At 40.1% G+C, this 23,094-nt stretch overlaps 1 protein-coding gene across 1 annotated transcript in view; it reads left to right on the top strand.

The window, feature by feature from the left end:
* Positions 1-23,094, top strand: part of adamtsl3 (ADAMTS-like 3) — a 244,317-nt gene that overhangs the window by 145,952 nt on the left and 75,271 nt on the right. Inside the window, exons 7-8 of the mRNA XM_067445136.1 lie at positions 3,071-3,197; positions 15,866-15,940. Of these exons, the coding sequence (XP_067301237.1) occupies positions 3,071-3,197; positions 15,866-15,940 (202 nt within the window). The remainder of the gene's footprint in view (positions 1-3,070; positions 3,198-15,865; positions 15,941-23,094) is intronic.

The following is a 23,094-nucleotide window of genomic DNA, read 5'->3' as shown; positions in this document are numbered from 1 at the left end:
GTGGCTTGTGGCAAACTTTAAATGACACTTTTTATGGATATCTTTAAGAAATGGCTTTCTTCTTGCCACTCATCTATAAAGGCCAGATTTGTGCAGTATACGACTGATTGTTGTCCTATGGACAGAGTCTCCCACCTCAGCTGTAGATCTCTGCAGTTCCTCCAGAGTGATCATGGGCCTCTTGGCTGCATCTCTGATCAGTCTTCTCCTTGTATGAGCTGAAAGTTTAGAGGGACGGCCAGGTCTTGGTAGATTTGCAGTGGTCTGATACTCCTTCCATTTCAATATTATCCCTTGCACAGTGCTCCTTGGGATGTTTAAAGCTTGGGAAAATCTTTTTGTATTGAACACTGATAATAATCATAAATGTTTGTTGATCATCAAATCCTCATATGAGAATGATTTCTTCAGCTTTGATCACAGCACAGGAATAAAATAATTGTAAAATATATTAAAATATATAAAAAATATTATTTTACGTTGTAAAAACATTTCACAATAATACTGTTTTTGCTGTATTTTGGATCAAATAAATGCATGCTTGGTGAGCAGAAGACTTCTTACAGATTTCCTTTTTTGTTTTTTTTTAATCTTACCATTCTCAAACTTTTGACCGGTAGTTAAATAGCACAATAGCTGCTTCTCTTCTCCATCAGCTTGTCCTTCCTTCCTGACCTGCATATTCCCCTTCTCAAAGCTGAGCTTTGGTCGATACAGTCTTTGCAAACGGATTGTTTCTGTCGCTCGTTTAACTTGTATCGTAACACAGCTGTTTAGTTTATCTCACTTACACATCTCATCTTGCACTTCGTGACTGTTAACTGAAACAATGCACTGGAATTCGATTTTTGCCAGAAATGCTGAAATAAGACATAATTCTGTTTTATTTGTTTCTCTGGTGGATTATACATTTATAATTTATATTACATTACTATTGGTACTGTTACTACTAATAAAACCGATCTCTGGGGGCCCCAAAAGTGCGTGGGCCCTTAGAATCGTTAGAATCGTCCTAACCCCAATATCTAGTACAATTATATGTGGTTTATCCCAAAAGACTGGAAGTGAAATGTGACAACATGCACCATAAGTGGCGCATAGTGTAACATGACCAAAAGACAGCTTAAAATGATATCTGATATAATAATTAAAAAAAATTCCACAACAAACTAAAAATATTTTGTCGATAAAATACAATTATTAACTTTTAAAAATAAAATAATGGCATATTTTAATCATTAAAAATATACTACTTGTTTGAGTTTGACAACAAACACATCGCTAAATACAGCTATACAGTTCAGAACATAATCATAATGAATCATTCCTGAACTACAATTTTTAAAAATGGTGGGGGCCAGTGTTTCATTTGCGTTCAACCAGTGAATGTACATTAACATCACTAGTAGTTCATTGTATGCTCCTAAATACCCCCCCCCCCCCCCCAAATAAAAAAAAAAGAATTCCTATAACTAAATGCATTCCTAGTTCCTGTTGTGCAAATGCACTAAAAAGTGGGTATTTCGCCAATAGTTACAGGAACTATGAACGCGTTCCTCCGGTGCGAAAGCTTCTAATGTGTCACTAATTACTCTTATGTTTTTAACCCCAGTACAACAGACTTCCTATTTTCCCCAAATGAATTGTGCACAGTATTCCAAGTCTTCTGAAATAAGTTAGCTTTGTGTGAGGAACAGGCTGGAACAAATCATAATTCACCGAAAATCTTAAACGATCTCTTTTGTGGTCTTGAATATATTTAAAAATGGCACATAAAAGGCATGTTCTGCCAGATTTGACATCCATTCGCTCTCTTGCATGTTTCATAACTGAACGGGATGTGCCAATTTTAATAGGAGGAGTATGAATTTAGTGTAATGATATTTGAGAGCTACACCAGAGGGCAGCATTTGAACCAATTTACAGATTAAATGTAAATGTTTTTGTCTATTCCTCTCTCAAGGCCATTGTTTGACTTTGGGGAAACTTGGAATAAAGTGCAGTCTTTTTTGGAGCTGTTTTGGTCAATTTTGGAGCTAAGTAGTGTTCATCCACATTCAATTTTGTTGTATTTGCAAGAGCACCTTGTACATTAGACTATACATTCCCTTTTTTATCACACACACACACACACACATACACACTCACATACAAAATGCAAGTTGTCAAACAGCATGACGGTAAGTAAATGATGACAACATTTTTGGGTGAACTTTCTCAGAGTTCTCTTAATGTTTTCAGTAGACTTTCGGCTTTCTACTTGGCCCACAGCAAAGAAACACAAACTCAAACCAAATCACGTACAATCATCAAAATTCAAAAGCAGTACTGCACAGAAAGTGAATTCTTCAGTGTTATTGAAACTTCTTTTGCGTTGCACCTGTTTTGACCTCAGCCCCTGTGAGTATTAGGTAAATTGGCGTAAACGAAGCTTGTCTGTATATTTGAGCTTGTTTACCAGAACTAACGAGTAAAGCCATGCTGTTTGCTATCTCTGGCTGCTTTCCCCGTTGCCCTGCTAGTGTAAACTGAATTTTGCATTTAAACTGGGCAACTTTCCTTGCACAGATGGCAGATTCTTTGCAGAACATCACTGTCAGCAGTAGCAAAATATTGGGTAAATATTGAGGATACTGGAAGCGAACTTGGGGCAAGAGATGAAAACTTCTGAAAAATGATTTGGTGTTCTCTCATGTTTTATATGTTGGCTGTCCATGAATTTTTATGATGCTAGTTAGAGCTTAAACATTGTAGTTTGGAGCTGTGCACAGGCCAGTTTCTCAGTGCATTCATTTTATAGTCAGTTTCTGTTATGGTCTGGAGGAAGCATGATTTGTTGGTCAAGGTCCCGCAGACATGTCAGAAATCAGTTGGCCTCTCTCAAAATAATGTTTCAGCTCTGGGGATGAATCAGGAAAATGTTCACTACAAAATGTGGTAGTGGATAATGAGTTTAATTTGGACAGTAAGACAAGTCTCAAGTCATTTTTTGTCACTTGAGTGCAACTCAACTGCCATTCTTTGTCCTTTCTGTCCTGTTTTGGAGTGATTCCTCTGTCATTTATTATAGGAAGTTGGCTGTGACAGACAACTGGGAAGCAATGCTAAAGAGGACAACTGTGGCGTGTGCGCTGGAGACGGTTCCACCTGCCGACTGGTACGAGGCCAGGCGCTGCCCCACGTCTCACCTGAAGAACGTAGGTACACGCATACACAAGCACATTATTCTTTGTTGGTTTTGTTTTTGGACTGTTGCTTTATTTGATCTTTGATATTTGGACTGGGATTCAATGAGTTCATGTGGAGCAGCATTTACTGTGAACTGACCTGGTCTGAGGCACTGAAAGCAGCAGATCATGAGCTAAGAATAGCTTCTTCCATCTTGGATTAATATCAGAATTGAAATCTATCCTTACTTTTAATGATATGGAGAAGGTTTGGTTATGCTTTTGTGTCATCGCGTTTGGATTATTGTAATGTGTTGTATCTGGGTGTGAGTCAGGCTTCCCTCTCCCGTTTGCAGCTTGTTCAGAACTCAGCTGCCAGACTTTCAACGGGCACTAAGAAGAGAGAACATATTACTCCAGTTTTAATTAAACTGCATTGGTTACCCATACGATATAGAATTCAATATAAAGCGCTGATGTATGTTTTTAAGTCTCTGCATGGTCTAGCCCCTGAGTATGTTACTGATTTAATCAGCCGCTGTCACTCCAGCAGGTCTCTGCGCTCAAATGATCAGTTGCTTCTTGTGGTTCCACGAACACGTTTAAAATGTAAAGGTGACCGGGCTTTCTCTTTTGCAGCTCCTAGGCTTTGGAACAACCTTCCGCTGTCTGTAAAGACCTGTCCTTAACTGGGTGTTTTTCAGAGTGCGCTAAAAACGTATTTGTTTTCTTTAGCTTTTGATAATGCTTTGTAAGTTGTCATATGTTTGTATTGTTTTTGCGCTTATTATTTAAATTTTTTTCTTGTATACCTCCTGTACAGCACTTTGGTTCCACTTGTGGGGTTGAAAGTGCTTTATAAATAAATGAAGTTGAAGTTGAGCTGCTGGTGTATTAAAACAGCACTAGGTAACTTTTCAACCTTCATAATATATTTTCAAGACTCTTGTGATGATACATCTACTTACAATAGGTTGAATGACACGTCTGCCATAGCTTGATGGGGTCTGTATCGTTTTTAATCGTACTTTTAAACTTCGGGTTTCGGGTAGTAACCCGAGAAAAAAAAAAGAACTACAACATTCGACAGCTTTACGGCATATACGTCACTTCCACCAACACCCACACTTCCTTACATTCGGACGTGCGAGCCCAACTTTGTTCGTCGGATAATATAGTCATGTCCGAAGCAGCAGAGACAAATAAGAACGAAAAGGTTTTGTTGGAGGAAAGCAATAAGAGGAAACGAAAAGTGATGGGATTAAAGGCAGGACGAGGATCAACATTGGACCAGCGTTTGCTCGTTGGCGTGAGCTGAAGGAGGCGTGCCCGACCGATGCTGTCCTGCTTGTTACGGTGATTACCTAACGTTACCACTCAAACATTGAATTGAAGTATCATATAAATTATGTAAAACGGTAACCAATAGACTACTATAATGACACTGGCTTGTAAACGTGAACATCGTGATTATTTGACGTTTGAAAAAAACAAAACCAATGAAATTATAATCATATGAAACATATGCCACTGACTGTAACTGGGATGAAGACATTTCACACGCAACGCCAGAAGAACACCTGCATGTGAACTCCTGCAGTGTTCAGGGGAACTGTTAGTGCTGCACCAACCTGCGGGGACGCTTTTATGAAGTTATTTGGCCCGCCAAATTTTTTCCCAACTGTAGGGGGACCCCGAGAGCAAAAGTTGCCAAGTGCTGCTTTAAAGAGCACAGTGACGCGCTTCACTCTATAATATAGTGCATATATTCATTTCATTATTCCTTTGTCATTTGAAAACTGTATTCCAATTAACCATACATCTCTACATTCTGTATGTTTGTATGAGTCATTGAACTTTTTTTTTTTTTAAGTTTATTGCTGTTATTAAATCAAATAATCCTCAAGCTTCAGAAACACTGAAGCCACAAACGGTTGTGTTTAGGCAGTCTTTCGTTCCCTGTGGTCTTTGGTTAGTGCAAGCATTGGCAGCTTTATTAGTCTGCTTAATTTATGTGATTGCCAGCAGTCGGATTGTTTGCATTCTGGGACTGAAGATAGAGTTATTGATTCCCTTTAAAGCGTGTGAGGGATTCTCAGGCCATTTGTGAGAAATAACACACTTCATACTGTGGCTCTTGCTTGTAAATAGCTAGTTGTCATTTATTTAAGATTATTACCCAAATACTCAGTTTGTGTTTCTGTCTGCTAGGCAAGTATTTGGTTTTTAGGCTGTACGCCATTGCTGAAATCATGTCTGTTTAAAAATATCAAGTAACCAAACTGTTTTATATAACAACCACACCCCAAATTAATTAAGACAGCTAATTTTTATTTCTGCACGCGGGGCGGCTGGATGTTGCCTTTAAACATGCCAGCCTGAGGAGCTCAAGGCTATTTCTGTGGCACTTTACTGTTTTCTTCCCTTGCATTTTATATTGGTTTTGGTAAGATTCTGCAGTGTCTTGTGTTTGATGGCTGCTGAGGATTTTTCCTCATCCAAAAGTTCCTTTGTCTGACAGCAGTGTGCTCAAATAGCTCTGATTACGGCTCTTTCGGAGGGTGTTTTCACACCTATGGATAGGCTTTGTAACAAATTTAGCCCCAGTTTTGGAACAATGTTGCATTTTCTTCTTGGTTCTGTTTGCTTTCAAAAGGCAACCTTTCAAATTGTACAAAAATGTGTTCACGCAAGTCACATGCGAGTACAACTGTCCTATTATCGGTCAGTTTCCTCTGACAAGTTTGCTCCATGAACTTATTGTGGCTTTATTTGTATGTGTGGAGACTCTTGCAAACACTATACGAATGTAGCTGTCATTACAGCAGTTAAATCATATGCTACATTCATATTAATACTGCAGCAAATTCAAACTCTCTTTGGATTCCCCAAGGCTTCATCAAGTTCAAGTTCAAGTTCAAGAGTTTTATTTGTCACATACACAGTTATACAGAATACAACCGGCAGTGAAATGTAAACAGGTCCGCTCCATGGACAGCAAATAACAATTAACAAAAAAAGCACAATAAATTATAAAATAGGGATAGGATAAAATAGGAATAGGATAAGGTGCTATATATATATACATATGTAGAATTATGAATAAATCAAGTAAAAGAAATAAGAGATGTGGAATAAAATAAGTGAGATAAAGTAAACTGGAGACTATAAAAATAAATCTGTGGATAACAGAAGTGCAGGAGTGTAATGTGCAAACAGCATTATAATGAGTAGTGACATGAACACAAGAATAAAGTGCAGTGCAATATCAGTATGTGAGTTTGTTAATACTGAAAGGACAGTATTACACAACATTTTTCAACTGTGATAACTATTGTGCTCACTCACAGAATCAGATACTACTGCTTTTTATATAGTACTTTTCCCTTTATGAATTATTTATAACATTTGGTTTGTTGGTCTGTTGTGTCGGACTGCTTTCACACCTCAATCAAACCACCATTATTACATTTTTCAGCAGGCTTTGATAATAATTTGGCAGCTGCCAAAATAAATCTTTGTCCCACGTAATCTTTGATACCTGCTGATAGCCAGCTGTTTTAAAATGCTATGAGTGTTTGTGTAAGCGTTCTGTGGGGAGTTTTAAGGCGTTAAGCTTTGTAGTCAATTGCAGTCATATCTGTGGAGCGCGTGAACACAATGTCTGATCAAATGTGTTTAATTAAGTCAGATTCCACTCAACGCGGGTCAAAAGTCCCTTTTAAAACAAGTTATTTCACTCTGTGACCATGGGGCACCTTTAAATGGGGAAACTTCAAATTCTCCAAGCTTGCCAAGCTTACGATTAAATTTCATAGTTGAAATCACCAATGAAATCTGACAACAGCTGTCTCTTAAATTTTGTTTCTAAAAGCTCAAATCATGACAACAACTGTTTTTTTTCTGGCTGAACCAAGCTAATGTGCAACACTGCCTGTTTCTGTAGTAACCTCAATGTTAAAGGTCTCTGTGTTAATGTCTCAGTTTTTGCAAGAGACAGGGATAACCATAGCAATGGACGAAACTAGAAAATCTGATACTGAATATCCAATTATCTGTGAATTCAGTCTTAGAGTATAAATGCAAAATTATAGACCTGTTACTTTGTTGTTCATTTTATCACCAACTTTTCAAATCAGTCACTGCAGAAAGCATAGGACCAAAACATTTTCATTCAATCGATCTATTCAGTCTGAATGAAATTATAGCATGAGTTCCCTGTCAGTCAATGTGTGTTTGCATACCACTGCGCAGCCTTTTCACGCAGACATCATACGGCATTAGCACCTATACATACGCTGTACAGAGAAGAGTGAGAATGGTTTGTTACTGTTACTCAGGGTAATATAAAGCTTTCTCAACGGTGAATGACACATGATGTAATACAGTAATGTTGTACATGGTTTTCTCGCTTCTGGTCTGTGCATGTTAATGTGTATTAAAGGGGCATGGCTTTGGACGGCAATTTGCAAGTAGGGTGGGATCAGATGCTTTCTAGAAGGCTAAATTTAGCATTTCCCAACGCACCTATTGCACTTTTAACCCCTTACCTGTCACCGCCCTTCCCCACCAACCCACCCCACCACACCCCATTCTGGCAAGTGGAGCATAAATTACATTTTATTTCCCAAAATAAAAAATGTTACTGCTCATAAGTCATTCTGAATAGACGCATAACTAGGGTTGGGCATCGAGAACCGGTTCCAACTTGGAACCGTTTAAAAAATAACGATTCCATTGGAATCGTTTAGAAAATTTATTTTCGGTTCCGATCTTCGGTTCCAAGCGCGCAAGTTTTGGTTTCCATGGCCACCTGATTTCCGGTGCTTGCGCGCCCGCTTGTTCATGGAAGCCCGGTAAGCGGCTCTGAAGTGTGGATTTATTTCACTTTTAAAAGCCTGGATCGGCACAGTGCAACTAGTGTTGTCAAAAATATCGATGCTGAAATATCTGAAAAGATACGATAGCCTGCTCAGCCTACAGTATCGATCTCAGCTGCTCTCCTCTCCTCTCTGACCGACAGCGAGTTGACACGCAGCCGCATATTCTCACTCAGCCCGGTTAACCTCTGAACACGACGGACGCGCGTTCTGCTGGACTTTTCCTTACGACAGCGTGTTAGTGTTAGTGTGTGTGATCGGTCTGAATTTCGCGCGGGACAGCAGTCATTTGTTATTCAAAGTCAAACTACAAAAAGACAAACGATCACACTGCTCTTTACTGATCAACTTGTCTAACTTTAATGGTTTTATATGAAACTATTTTTTTGCAAAAACATTATCCAATGTTATTTTAAATTTATTTAGCCACTTTGCGTTTTTTTATTCAGTTTCTTACCTGAATGTTAGACCTACCTGAAAAAATAAAGCAGTCTATTTCATTTATATCTTTTATTCTATTATATTTATTTGTGCAATTTTTTGTAATATGTATCTTTGTTTATTCAATTTACCATTCAAAATCAAGCTTACTTGTGCTGTGTGTAAACTATTGCAACACAATTACCCCGTTGTAAAAAATACATTGAGTTAACAAATATTTGTGAGAATTTTAATAGCAATTGATCAATGTTTATATATGAGAAAAAGCTTAAAAGCTTTATCATATAAAGTGATCTCTTCAGAAGAAATGTTTGATTGCCTAGACTTTCAAAAGACAGACAAAAAAAAATTATATAAAAAATATCTAATTGACAGTATATGCAGTGTTTTTCCCCCGTGGTATTGATAATAGCGTTGAATATCGATGTGACATGTTTTGACTCCACCCCTCAAAGAATCGGAATCGAGAATGGAAAAGAATCGGAATCGAAAGTAAGAATCGGAATCGGAATCAGAATCGTTCAAATCAAAACGATGCCCAACCCTACGCATAACCTGCATATATCTAGAAAGCCAACACTTGAGAGTTTTCCGGTTCAATACTGATAATTACTCTTTTTTTAATATGGAGAAATATAAGCTCAAACACTAAAATCACATCGAATACCAAATCGCGCTCTCTTTTGCACCTTCTTGGACTTGAATATTTAAATAGTCAAGGCTTAAAGACCATAATGTCGTTCGACACCCATAAGTCCTCATATGGGCTCAACAATACAGAATGGCCCTCCCAGCCAAATCAACACTCAGTGCTACATCATCAGAAAAGTTGATCAATTGTATGTGTTTTTAAAGTGTTAAATCAGCCAAAAAATTTAAATTCTGTCAATAATTACTTACCATAATGTCGTTCGACACCCATAAGGCCTCCGTTCATCTTCAGAACACAAGTGAAGATATTTTTGTTGAAATCCGATGGCTCAGAAAGGCCTTCATTGACACCAATTTCATTTCCTCTCTCAAGACCCATAAAGGCACTAAAGACGTCGTTACAAAGCCCATCTCACTACAGTGTATCACCATCATTTTATGAAACGACGAGAATAGTTTTTGTGTGCAAAAAACAAAACAAAAAAACGATCAGTGTCTTTAGTGCCTTTTATGGGTCTTGAAAGAGGAAATTACATTGGTGTCAATGAAGGCCTTTCAGAGCCAAAGGATTTCAACAAAAATATTTTCACTTGTGTTCTGAAGATGAATGGAGGCCTTATGGGTGTCGAACGACATTATGGTAAGTAATTATTGACAGAATTTAAATTTTTTGGCTGATTTAACACTTTAAAAACACATACAATTGATCAACTTTTCTGATGATGTAGCACTGAGTGTTGATTTGGCTGGGAGGGCCATTCTGTATTGTTGAGCCCTGCTATATTTTGCACAGGTTTCAAAAAAAAAAAAATTCTACAGAGAAAAACTTTGGATTATGCAACAGACATTATACAACTCAGTGCCTTCACGCAGTTAATTGACCATCAGTTTCGTTGCAATAGCCGATTTTAAATTGTTAAAAAATCAGCTGACAAATATCATCGGCCAATACATTGGTGCATCTCTAATTGTGAGTTGCATCATAGATCATTCCAAATGGGTTTTATTTTGGAACATGCTGCCTTAGAAGGTGTCTGACTCTGTAGAAAAAAAACAAAAAACAAGGCAGCTTACTAGGTTTTGGAATAGAGCCTGAGTGACTGGAACTTTTTTCCTAACTAAGACGTTTTCACACAATCATGCTATTCATTTTCAAAGCCTGTTAAACCAAAACGAGGTAACTCGATCCAAACAAGTTATGCATACTTTAATAAAAGCAGTCTTACTAATAATTCACATGCGTGGCACTGACACGTAGACTTCTCGTAAGTCGTAGAGCCGTCATGAGGTCTCCAGATGGAAGTCCGGTGATCGTATAGGTCATTCCCCAAAAGATTTCAATCCGGGCTGGATGACGGTCAGGATTCCAGAGCGTCACATGGATCTGTTAATATTAAAATGCAATAAAGCTGCTAATGAGCCTCTGGCTCTTATAGTTCATTCCTTTTACTCTGCAGTGACTCATTTCTGCAGTTTTTTTAAAGGAGAGCGAGAGAAACACAGATGCATTGTGGGAGCTTTTGTGTGATTTTAATTTTACTTGCGGGTCGATGCATCTTTGTGGAGCAGTTACCCAAATTTGATTACTTTTTTCTCCATCGTTATAAACAAATTTGAAGTCACACTTGCATGGTTGGGTTATTTTTAAAGCTAGGGCAATTACGTCTTGGTTTTTTTTTATTGGTCATTTTGAAACACAGCATTGTTTGGGCATTTTTTGCCCTGTTTACAACTGACTTGTTTCTGAAACTTTTTTTCATTATAGCAATAAATTCCAGTACTTTCAATATATGTTTCCAAAAGTAAATATTTTGGGGCTCCCATGACGTTGGCACATTTCCAAGCCCTGTAATTGCTGGATGCGGTGAGCATTGCAGAGCGAAGGGAAAAACATCTCTTTTCCTACATTTATTCCTGCTAATGCAATAAACTGCATTAGCACTTTGCATCTACACAAGCCACTCACTTTATATTTGACCCTAAAGTGTCTCAGTTAAAACTGTTAAAGCAGTTATTAAGGAAGCTACTTTGAAGCTAAGCTAAGGGTGCTTGCTGTTGAAACCAGGGGTACTTTTGGCCCTGTGGACCTTTAACTTAAAACAGACTTTTTTCATTCTTACTGGTTTATTTATTTGTCCACTAAAAATGTCCAAGGACTGTGTTTTTTTTCCAGAAGAATTGTCATTTTTGTAACATTCCCACCACATCTCAAATGAGTACCTTTTTAACGTGTTCTTTGGTTGAAATTATGGAAATTGCATTTTCAAAAAAAAATAAAAATAAAAATTGCTGATTATTTTACCTTCTTGTGGCAAATTTCATAGCTAGCCTGTTATCAAATTTTGTTATCAGATTTGTATATGTTTTAACATCTAAGGACCCTGATAAAGAATAACGTCATTAAGTATCTACTTTAAAGATTAGAATGTCTACTTTTTGGAGATATGAATAACTTTGGTACTTGTTTTACACAAAGTAACTTTAGGTAGAACATTTAAGTCTGGATTTGGCGTACCCAAATTAAAAAGCGTGTGTGTTCTAGCACCCTGTAGACAGTTTCCGGCATATGTCAGCAAACACTGGTAGAATTGTTCTTTTTTCACTGGGATATTGCTATATAGGTAGACTTGTACTGGACAGATTTAGGGGTGTTTCCAACTCAGACAACATATACTTAAATGTTTATCACTTTTAGCAATGTTTTATGTAAACTTCAAAGGGTTTCCTGTAAAATGACACCAAACATGTGTATTTAGTAATGCTGTGTGTGGGTATGGGAAGCTTTTCAATTTGGGTAGGCCAAATCCAATGCGGAAATCCTCCGAAATGTTGTCAGAGCTAAGGAGATTTCGGCACAAGGAATGATTCACCATTTTGTCCTTGAGCCAGACGCTTTCAGGACAAATTCATAATTTTTCTGTCATTATTTGTGGGGCAAATATCTTTACAAAAAAAAAAACTTTCCCGGTTTCCACAAATATATTATGAAGAAAGAAAGTAAATGTTTCTTGATCATCAAATCAGCATGACTCTGAAAGATTGTGACACTGAAGACTGGAGTAATGATACAAATTCAGCTGTGTATCAAAGGAATACATTACATTTTAAAAATATATCCAAAATAGAAAACAGTTTCACAATATTATATTTGAAATGTTTTGGGAATAAAATGGTTGATTCCTTTGCCGTGTGAATAATTTTATAGCTATCATGTTATGAATTGTTTTAATTGAAAGTTCCATTTGGAATTGATTTGATGTATTGTAAATACTATATAATATTTTCAAAATTTTCCATAGATTTATAAAATTACTGCTTGTTTGGAAATGAAGCGAAATACAAAATACACTGTGCGAGTGATATTTACATAGATTTTTCATAGTTTTCGATACAATTTGATATCAAACCTTCACGTTTTTCTTGGTTTTTTTTTTGCGTAACAGTATTTTTTAAAAATAAATATAATAATAATAATATTGCATTATAATATCACATTTTAGTCTTGGGATTTAGATTTAGACGTTTAGATTTAGATTGTCACAGTTTAAAATAACATATTAACAAGTATAACAAGTATATTATTGTATCATGCATGTTTATATCTAAAAATGTCCTGACAAGGAACCATCATGTTTCACCATTTCCCGCGAGCAAGACACTTGCCGGTAGAATTCACTAAAAGAGAGAGAAAAATCTTTCAATATTTACTCCTTTTTATGTTGTTTCCCAAAAAATCTATTTCTAGAGTTCCTTCAAAAAGTCTCCCCTTTTGTCCTACCACAGGTTTGGGGAAAAAATGAGTGGGGTAAAATAATGACAGAATTTCCCTTTCATAGGAGGAAATATTCCTTTGCTCCAAGGGATTATCCCTGTAATAAGTCTCTTTGTATAAGAAATCTAAATAAAGAATAAAAAAGTAGTAGAGATGAGTAACTGGAGAGATTTCATGTATTCTACCCGTTCTCTCCATTACCCCCATTACGCTTGCTTTTACAGAACGCTCTCAATCCAACCATAACTGAAAGCACTCAGACTGCTCTCTATTGTGGTTTTCTGTTTACTGAGCTGGAAATTGGTGGGTTTTCTTTTTTATAGCAGTACACTGGGAAGCCACAAATGTTTTTTTTATGGAGAGAGGTCGAACACATTAAGCGTGTCAGAGTTGCAGTGTCTGTGCGTTTGCAACTCATTTATTCTCAGATGTCATGACTGTATTTACGTGCACGTTGGATACAGACATGAGCTGTAAGGGATTGCTGTAGTTTGGAAACTCTGCATACAGCACTAGCATTTATGGTTATCGCATAAAAATTCAAAAAATGTGCTCAATTGGGGCGGATCATTTTTTATCTGATAAACTCACATGACTTTTCATCAGAAGAGTATTTCATCGCACACCATCTCAAATGTTGGTTTGGTCATTCTGAAATCTGTCTGTCATCAAACGGGTTTGGTATAATTACCTTTCAGAACAGTCTCTGACAATTGCGTTCTCAAACACCAGCCGTCTGCCTCCGAAAGCAACATAACATGACAGCGTTCATTGAGTCGCAAGTCCCACACAGTGGCTTCCTCCCTCGCAGCAATTTCCATTTTTATTACAGATATTTTGCACCAATTTCCCAGGAAGTGAATGTGTTGTTCCCCTGAACACATCAGATGGAAATGGTGCTTTATTCTCAACATTTTATGCAATATTCTAATTTTGTGCAAAAGTTAAATTTGCAACTTTGAATGGAAACATTACTTTGCATGTGGAATTTAGCCAGTGGTCAGCCAGTTGTCATATAGGTAATAAATAGTTTTGCCTTTTTGAATAGTGCTGTCAAATCGATTAATCACGATTAATCGCATCCAAAATAAACGTTTGTGTTTACATAATGTGTGTGTAAACAAGAAATATTTGCATGTATATACTGTATATGTGTATATGCAGTGGTTAAAGAAAGTATTCAGACCCCAATCTTTGTTTTATTGCAGCCATTTTCTTAAATCATTTAAGTTAATCTTTTCCCAATAATGTACACTCAGCACCCCATATTGAAAGAAAAACACAGAATTGTTGACATTTTTGCAGATTTATTAAAAAAGAAAAACTGAAATATCTCATGGTCCTAAGTATTCTGACCCTTTGCTCAGTATTTAGTAGAAGCACCCTTTTCGATCTAATACAGACATTTTTGGAAAAGATGCAACAAGTTTTTCACACCTGGATTTGGGGATCCTCTGCCATTCCTCTTGCAGATCCTCTCCAGTTCTGTCAGGTTGGATGGTAAACGTTGGTGGACAGCCATTTTCAGGTCTCTCCAGAGATGCACAATTGGGCTCTGGTTGGGCCATTCAAGAACAGTCACAGAGTTGTTGTGAAGCCACTCCTTCGTTATTTAAGTGCTTAGGGTCATTGTCTTGTTAAAAGGTGAACATTCAGCCCAGTCTGAGGTCTTGAGCACTCTGGAGAAGGTTTTCTTCCAGGATATCCCTGTACTTGGCCGAATTCATATTTCCCTCAATTGCAACCAGTCGTCCTGTCCCTGCAGCTGAAAAACACCCCCACAGCATGATGCTGCCACCACCATGCTTCACTGTTGGGACTGTATTGGACAGGTGATCATTTTCTCCACACATACCGCTTAGAATTAAGGCCAAAAAGTTCTATCTTAGTCTCATCAGACCAGATCATTTTATCTCTCACCATCTTTCAGGTGTTTTTTTTTAACAAACTTTCATGTGTCTTGCATTGAGGAGAGGCTTCCGTCGGGCCACTCTGCCATAAAGCCCCGACTGGTGGAGGGATGCAGATATGGTTGACTTTCTACAACTTTCTCCCATCTCCCGACTGCATCTCTGGACTTCAGCCACAGTGATCTTTGGGTTCTTATTTACCTCTCTCACTAAGGCTGTTCTCCTCCGATAGCTCAGTTTGGCTGGGCGGCCAGCTGAAGTAAGGGTTCTGGTCATCCCAAACATCTTCCATTTAAGGATTATGGAGGCCACTGTGCTCTTAGGAACCTTAAGTGCAGCAGAATTTTTTTTTGTAACCATGGCCAGATCTGTGCCTTGCCACAATTCTGTCTCTGAGCTCTTTAGGCAGTTCCTTTGACCTCATGATTCTCATTTGCTCTGACTTGCACTGTGAGCTGTAAGGTCCTATATAGACAGGTGTGTGGCTTTCCTAATGAAGTCAAATCAGTATAATCAAATACAGCTGGACTCAAATGAAGGTGTAGAACCCCAAGGATGATCAGAAGAAATGGACAGCACCTGAGTTAAATATATGAGTGTCACAGCAAAGGGTCTGAATACTTAGGAGGACCATGTGATATTTCAGTTTTTCTTTTTCAATACATCTGCAAAAATGTCAATAATTCTGTGTTTTTCTGTTAGTATGTAGTATGGGGTGGTGTGTGTACATTAATGGAAAAAAGTAACTTAAATGATTTTAGCAAATGGCTGCAATATAACAAAGATTGAACAATTTAAGGGGATCTGAATACTTTCCGTACCCACTGTGTGTGTGTGTGTGTGTGTGTGTGTGTGTGTGTGTGTGTGTGTGTGTGTGTGTGTGTGTGTGTGTGTGTGTGTGTGTGTGTGTGTGTGTGTGTGTGTGTGTGTGTGTATAAACTGCAGCTAAAACATCAGAAACATACATATATCATGCTATGAGATGCAATTACTAAATTATGTGTTGTTTTAATGTCTCTCTGTTTTGTGATTCTTCTTCTGCAGCCATGAAGACGGTGATGGAAGTGCCGATGGGTAGCAGAGGCCTCAGAATCACAGCTAAGGGACCCGATATGATTGGTGAGATTATGCATGTTAAACTTTAAACAAAGATCTGTGGTGTTTCACCGCTTCTGAATCCTTGACTTATTATAAAACTATCACGTATGAAGTCTAGACTTAATCTGTCGGTTAGAAGCCATTTAGCAAAGGCCGAAAAGGATTTAACCTTAACAATATGAATTAATCCAACTTCCTGCCGCAGGGCCAAGTACTTAGAGGGCAATTATAATAGTGTCTCACAGTCTCACAGAGAGGTAGCATAGCAAGACGACATTCAGCTGTCGATGAGTTGCTAGTTTTTGCAGTCTCTCTAGTTTTTGTTCCTGAGAGAATTTGTGAAATCTGAAATGTACAATTATTGGAAATCTCTTTAATGACAAATCCTATTTTTGTCACATGCCTGTCCTGTTTTGTGTGCACATGTGGGTTTTGTCATGTCTCCGGTCTACTGTCAACCCCGCCCTTCTTGTTATCTGATTATTGGTTAATTTGCCCCACCTGTTCCCTCTTGATTTCTTCCCCTTATAAGCTCCTTGTGTTTGTCAGTCTGGGTTGGATCCTTGTGTAATGTCTGCGTCTCCCGTTCCCCCAGTGACTTCTGTTGGTATGTTTTGAGTTTTAGTTTATGTTCTATTATGTGTTTTGCCCCCTCGTGGGTGTTTGTTTTGTATTTATGTTTTATTTGTTATAAATATATATCCTTTTCTGCACTTGAGTCCTCGCACCATTTCCTTTGTCTGTAGCGTGACAGAAGGATCCAACCATACTATGAGGACTCAGCAGAGAAGTTCTCCCTCGGTGCCAGTTCCGGGGGTCCCGAGTCCGGGAATCCCGAGTCCAGACATGGCCTGGAGGGCCGTAATGGGAGGGTTTGTGGTGGCAGTCCTGCATGCTTGGGAAAAGCACAGGGTGTCATCCACCACTCCGGTGGTCCCAGTTCCGGTGGATCGTGCGCCGGTGGTCCCTGTGCCGGTGGATCATGTTCCGGTGGTCCCTGTGCCGGTGGATCGTGCTCCGGTGGTCCCTGTGCCGGTGGATCGTGCTCCGGTGGTCCCTGTGCCGGTGGATCGTGTTCCGGTGGTCCCTGTGCCGGTGGATCGTGTTCCGGTGGTCCCTGTGCCAGTGGATCGTGTTCCGGTGGTCCCTGTGCCGGTGGATCGTGTTCCGGTGGTCCCTGTGCCGGTGGACTCCGTTCCGGTGGTCCCGAGTCCGGAAACGGCCTGGAGGGCTGTGATGGGATGCTTTGTGGTGGCAGTCCTGCATGCGTGGAAGGAGCACAGGGCTTTATCCGAAGCCCCGGAGGCAGTTCCGGTGGTCCCAGTTCCGGTGGATCGTGTGCCGGTGGTCTCAGTTCCGGTGGATCGTGTTCCGGTGGTCCCTGTGCCGGTGGATCGTGTTCCGGTGGTCCCAGTTCCGGCAGATCATGTTCCGGTGGTCCCAATGCCAGCAGATCGTATTCCGGTGGTCCCAGTGCCGGTGGATACTGCTGGACTGGAGAAGTTTCCCCAACGCCCTGCCTGCGCCGCTGAGGCGCCCTGCTCTCCCTGCGCCCCTGAGGCGCCCTGCTCTCCCTGCGCCCCTGAGGCGCCCTGCTCTCCCTGCGCCCCTGAGGCGCCCAGCTCTCCCTGCGCCCCTGAGCAGTCCTGCTCTCCGTGCGCCGCTGAGGCGTCCTGCTCTCCGTGCGCCGCTGAGGCGTCCTGCTCTCCGTGCGCCGCTGAGGCGTCCTGCTCTCCGTGCGCCGCTGAGGCGTCCTGCTCTCCGTGCGCCGCTGAGGCGTCCTGCTCTCCGTGCGCCGCTGAGGCGTCCTGCTCTCCGTTCGCCGCTGAGGCGTCCTGCTCTCCTTGCGCCCCTGAGGCGTCCTGCTCTCCGTGCGCCGCTGAGGCGTCCTGCTCTCCGTGCGCCGCTGAGGCGTCCTGCTCTCCGTGCGCCGCTGAGGCGTCCTGCTCTCCGTGCGCCGCTGAGGCGTCCTGCTCTCCGTGCGCCGCTGAGGCGTCCTGCTCTCCGTGCGCCGCTGAGGCGTCCTGCTCTCCGTGCGCCGCTGAGGCGTCCTGCTCTCCGTGCGCCGCTGAGGCGTCCTGCTCTCCGTGCGCCGCTGAGGCGTCCTGCTCTCCGTGCGCCGCTGAGGCGTCCTGCTCTCCGTGCGCCGCTGAGGCGTCCTGCTCTCCGTGCGCCGCTGAGGCGTCCTGCTCTCCGTGCGCCGCTGAGGCGTCCTGCTCTCCGTGCGCCGCTGAGGCGTCCTGCTCTCCGTGCGCCGCTGAGGCGTCCTGCTCTCCGTGCGCCGCTGAGGCGTCCTGCTCTCCGTGCGCCGCTGAGGCGTCCTGCTCTCCGTGCGCCGCTGAGGCGTCCTGCTCTCCGTGCGCCGCTGAGGCGTCCTGCTCTCCGTGCGCCGCTGAGGCGTCCTGCTCTCCGTGCGCCGCTGAGGCGTCCTGCTCTCCGTGCGCCGCTGAGGCGTCCTGCTCTCCGTGCGCCGCTGAGGCGTCCTGCTCTCCGTGCGCCGCTGAGGCGTCCTGCTCTCCGTGCGCCGCTGAGGCGTCCTGCTCTCTGTGCGCCGCTGAGGCGTCCTGCTCTCTGTGCGCCGCTGAGGCGTCCTGCTCTCTGTGCGCCGCTGAGGCGTCCTGCTCTCTGTGCGCCGCTGAGGCGTCCTGCTCTCCGTGCGACTCTGAGGCGTCCTGCTCTCACCGCACCTCCCTGGCGCTCCCTGCACTGACCGCACCACCCAGGAGTCCTGCTCTACCCATGCCGCCCTGGCCGCCTGAACTCTGCGGGCCGCCCCGGCCACCTGAACTCGGTGGGCCTCCCGACTTCGGCGGGCCGCCCTGGTCATTCGAACTTTGTGTGCCACCATGGCCTCCTGAACTTTTTGTTTTCCTTGTCCCTCCCTTGTTTGCCCCTCCCTTGTCTGTTCCTTCCTTGTCTGTTTCCCCTGTCCCTCCCGTCCCACCCTGGTCTGTCCCTCCCGTCCCGCCCTGGTCTGTCCCTCCCGTGCCCCCCTGGTCAGTCCCTCCCGTGCCCCCCTGGTCAGTCCCTCCCGTCCCGCCCTGGTCAGTCCCTCCCGTCCCGCCCTGGTCAGTCCCTCCCGTCCCGCCCTGGTCAGTCCCTCCCGTCCCGCCCTGGTCTGTTTCTCCCATCCCTGTCCCTAGTGGAGCGTCTGGTAGCCGCTCCTTAAGGAGGGGGTAATGTCACATGCCTGTCCTGTTTTGTGTGCACATGTGGGTTTTGTCATGTCTCCGGTCTACTGTCAACCCCGCCCTTCTTGTTATCTGATTATTGGTTAATTTGCCCCACCTGTTCCCTCTTGATTTCTTCCCCTTATAAGCTCCTTGTGTTTGTCAGTCTGGGTTGGATCCTTGTGTAATGTCTGCGTCTCCCGTTCCCCCAGTGACTTCTGTTGGTATGTTTTGAGTTTTAGTTTATGTTCTATTATGTGTTTTGCCCCCTCGTGGGTGTTTGTTTTGTATTTATGTTTTATTTGTTATAAATATATATCCTTTTCTGCACTTGAGTCCTCGCACCATTTCCTTTGTCTGTAGCGTGACAATTTTATCCTAAAATCAACTGAAATATGAAATAAATTATATTTATCCTAAATAAAGTGAAGCACATTATTTGTTTATTATTGCTATTTTTATAGTTTTATTAATATTTTTAATTAGGTTTTATTTCCATATTTGTAGTTTTCATGTTCATTTTAGTTTATTTTTTCCTTATTTCATTTTGCTTTTGTCAATGTGTTAGCTTTTTGTTTATTAGTTTGTTTGTTTTTTAAATATTGCTTTGTTTTATTTATTTTGTTTCAGTTTTAGTGTTATTTATTTACAGTTAATTTTAGTGTTTCAACTTCAACTTATTTCACTTTATTGCAAAGGCAACATTTCCAGCATTTTGCTTAATTTTTTAACTAATATCTATATTTTATTATATTTGTTTTTTTAGTTATTTATTTTATTTTAAACCCAATTATTTTTTATTTACCTGATTATTTATTTTTAATAGTCCTGTGGCCTGTACCATGATGGTAGTTTAACAAACTCAGGTTTACAGGATTAGTTTTGAGTTGACAAAACCAACCTATTGCATTAAGGCTTTGTTGGTCCCATGATGCTGATCATCAGCTTTCTCTGTCAACTCAGGCTTTGATCCTGAGTTCAGGTGTTTAGCTGTGACATCAGCAGTGAACACCCAATCACAGGCTGTGGAACTGAGATTCACTTCTCGCGAGAGAAACAGTGAGATTAATTTCTCTCTTCTGCAGAATATTACATGATTGAAAAATATTAAGAATTATTAAAAAAAATACACAGCAAGAAGAAAAGCTGTCTATGAAAGAGGACAACTTAAAGAAAAAACAGTATACGTCAATGCAAGTAAAAGTTATGAAATTAGTTTAGTTGATATAGAGAAAATTGAACATTTAAGCTCAGTAAGCTTCTTTTTTTAATAGTTTTATTTATTGATTTTAAAGCTTATTTATATGACTATGTAGGCTATTTATATTAATTTTAACAAAGTGCTTATTAATGATTGATTAACTAAAATGATAAATGTGTAATTGATTAAGGGTATAATAATTACATAAATTATATCTAAATCATTCAAAATTATTAGTTAATAATTTATAGTAGTTAAAAGCCAGATGCTTTAGTCTTTAAAAACCATTTGCTATGTAGTGACCTTTAATTTGGAGTAGAAACAGGGAGAGTGACTTTATTGCATCGGAGGTGTGTCCCTTTACTCACAGCTGATTGGCCCAATTTCAGTTTGAGCTCTCTTATCCAGAACATAACCTGCCCCAGAGCAGGTTAGCTATGGAGTAAATTACTATGGTGATGAACACAGCTAAAAGCCAAACCACTTTAATGGAACCTAAAACCCAGGGTTGGCAGAAACTAAGCTTAAACAAATCTGGCTAGCCAGCTAAACCAGCTTCATGGTACAGGCCCCTGATTCATTCATTCATTCATTCATTCATTCAATGATTTATTGCATTGTAACGTTATTCCAGTGTTTCCCATTCATAAATGTATTATTATTTTCTAATTGTTTAGCTTCCCAAAAGACCAGTGTGAATGTAATGTAGACTGATATATCACAACTAAAAAGAGGTTTGAGTCCCCTTTAATGTTCAGGTACAAGTCAATCCACCAATTATTATAGGAATATTATATTATATTAGAAATTATTTTAATTACATGGGATAACTTTCTCTGCATACTTACACATAATTAAACCTTTGATAAGTGTCTGACCTCTCACACTGTCATTTGTTATAGTTTATATTTTTCCCTGTTTTATTTATTTATTTACATTTCCGTATTACATGCCCGTACATGCCCGTATTTTCAAAGAGCTCTTCCAACATCTGTAATATAGTCTGAACTTCACAATGCCACCAAAATGACATGGCCAAACTTTATTTGACACAGTTGCCTGTGTAGTAACACAGTATGGGAAATGCCTATGGATTTTATATCTGTATAGCCTGAACAATGAAAAAAAGAGAGAGAGAGATTTCCTATTACCTGAGTGGGACTGGCAAATGCTAAGAGAGGTTTGAGAGAAGGGAACTTTAGGATAGAGAAGAAGAATGAAGTGTTCATGCAGGCTAATTTGTGGTGGCTGAGAGCCCAGTACGATGGAGACAGAGCCAGTAATCTAGCAGACTTCCATAACGGACACGCGGAGTATGCTGAAGTCCAATCCCAAAGTACCATTCCACATCCGACGGACCCACACTCACACAAATACACACTTCCGTTCTGTGGAAAACCACCTTTCAAACTACACACACTGATACATAAGCTCTATAACTTGCCCATTACTCCTTTTTGGTTGCAAACTAAATCTCCATCAAGAACTACAGGGCATTTAGTGGGTGTTTAACTTGTCAGATGTTTAAAAAATGGGGTTTGAATGACCTGAAGATGACTCTATCCCAAAGCTCACATAATAAATGTGAAAATACAGATAATACCTTAAAAGACTAGAAAAATAAAGAAAACAAAGACGTACTGTATAATCCGATATCTACTGTATAACAGCCAGGTTTTTGAACTTGCCCAATAGACGTGTGTATTGAGATGTTCTAGATATGATGGCTCTTTTATAATTGCCAGTGTTAAAAGTACGTAACTAATGCCTTTCTAATCTGCAAGAAAAATCATCATTCAATCCATTTGACCGAGCAAATAAATCTTAACTGCCAATTTATTTGTCAGAAGTTGTCCACAAGAACAGAACAAGGACAATGTGGGAATTGAATCTCTTTGTGAGAGAAGAAGGCATAATTACATTGAGCTGCTGCCAGACGCTCTTTAGCCGCTTTGACCAGTTGTTTGATTTTCCCTCACCGCTAACACATGTTTTCCTGTTGCTCTATTTACATGAAGGATCTGCAATTATTCCCTAAATGGTGTATCAATGTGCAAACAACGGAAAGACATGTATTTATATTTGAAATGGTCCAGATCACATTGAATATCGTATTGTGATATTTTGACTTTTTTAGCGTGAGAGATCAATATCAATATCAAAAAATCAATATCAATATCAATGTCAAACAAAAAGTTTTTATTTCGTATTCAAAATTTAGAAGTTCATGTGAAAATATGTTTCCAAACCATTTTACCTCCATAAAGTGACATATTTCAGAGTTATTTGGATCAAAGTGGGCATTTCAAACCAGAATGGAATCAGGTGGCTGGAAAGAGGATTTTTATTTGTTTGTTTGTTTGTTTGTTTGTTTGTTTGTTTGTTTGTTTGTTTGTTTATTTATTTATTTGGTGCACAAATAAGAGCAGCAATATAAATGAAAAAAAAAAAATTATTTGATGACACGTAACAGAGCAATCCATTTGTTACTTTATTAATTAATATTTGTTAACTCTTCGTTATCTCAGGTCCATTAAATAATATTAACAGACTTCTGATTTTAATAATGTATTAGTAAATGTTAAATTTCACATTACTAAGATTAATAAATGTATTTTTCATCATTGGTTAATGTTAACTGATGTAGTTAGTTAACTAAATGTTATCAAATGGAACTTAACTGCAAAGTGTTACTGATTATTGTAAATAAATAAAAAATATTTTCAATATACCACCTAGGCTGTCAAATCGATTCTGTGTTTGACCCTGTTTCACCTTTATAACTTTCTTAATTCTACATGGCA

Source organism: Pseudorasbora parva, chromosome 1 (assembly GCF_024679245.1).
Source record: "Pseudorasbora parva isolate DD20220531a chromosome 1, ASM2467924v1, whole genome shotgun sequence".
Taxonomy (NCBI): Eukaryota; Metazoa; Chordata; class Actinopteri; order Cypriniformes; family Gobionidae; genus Pseudorasbora; species Pseudorasbora parva.
This window is presented reverse-complemented; position numbering and strand designations above follow the sequence as displayed.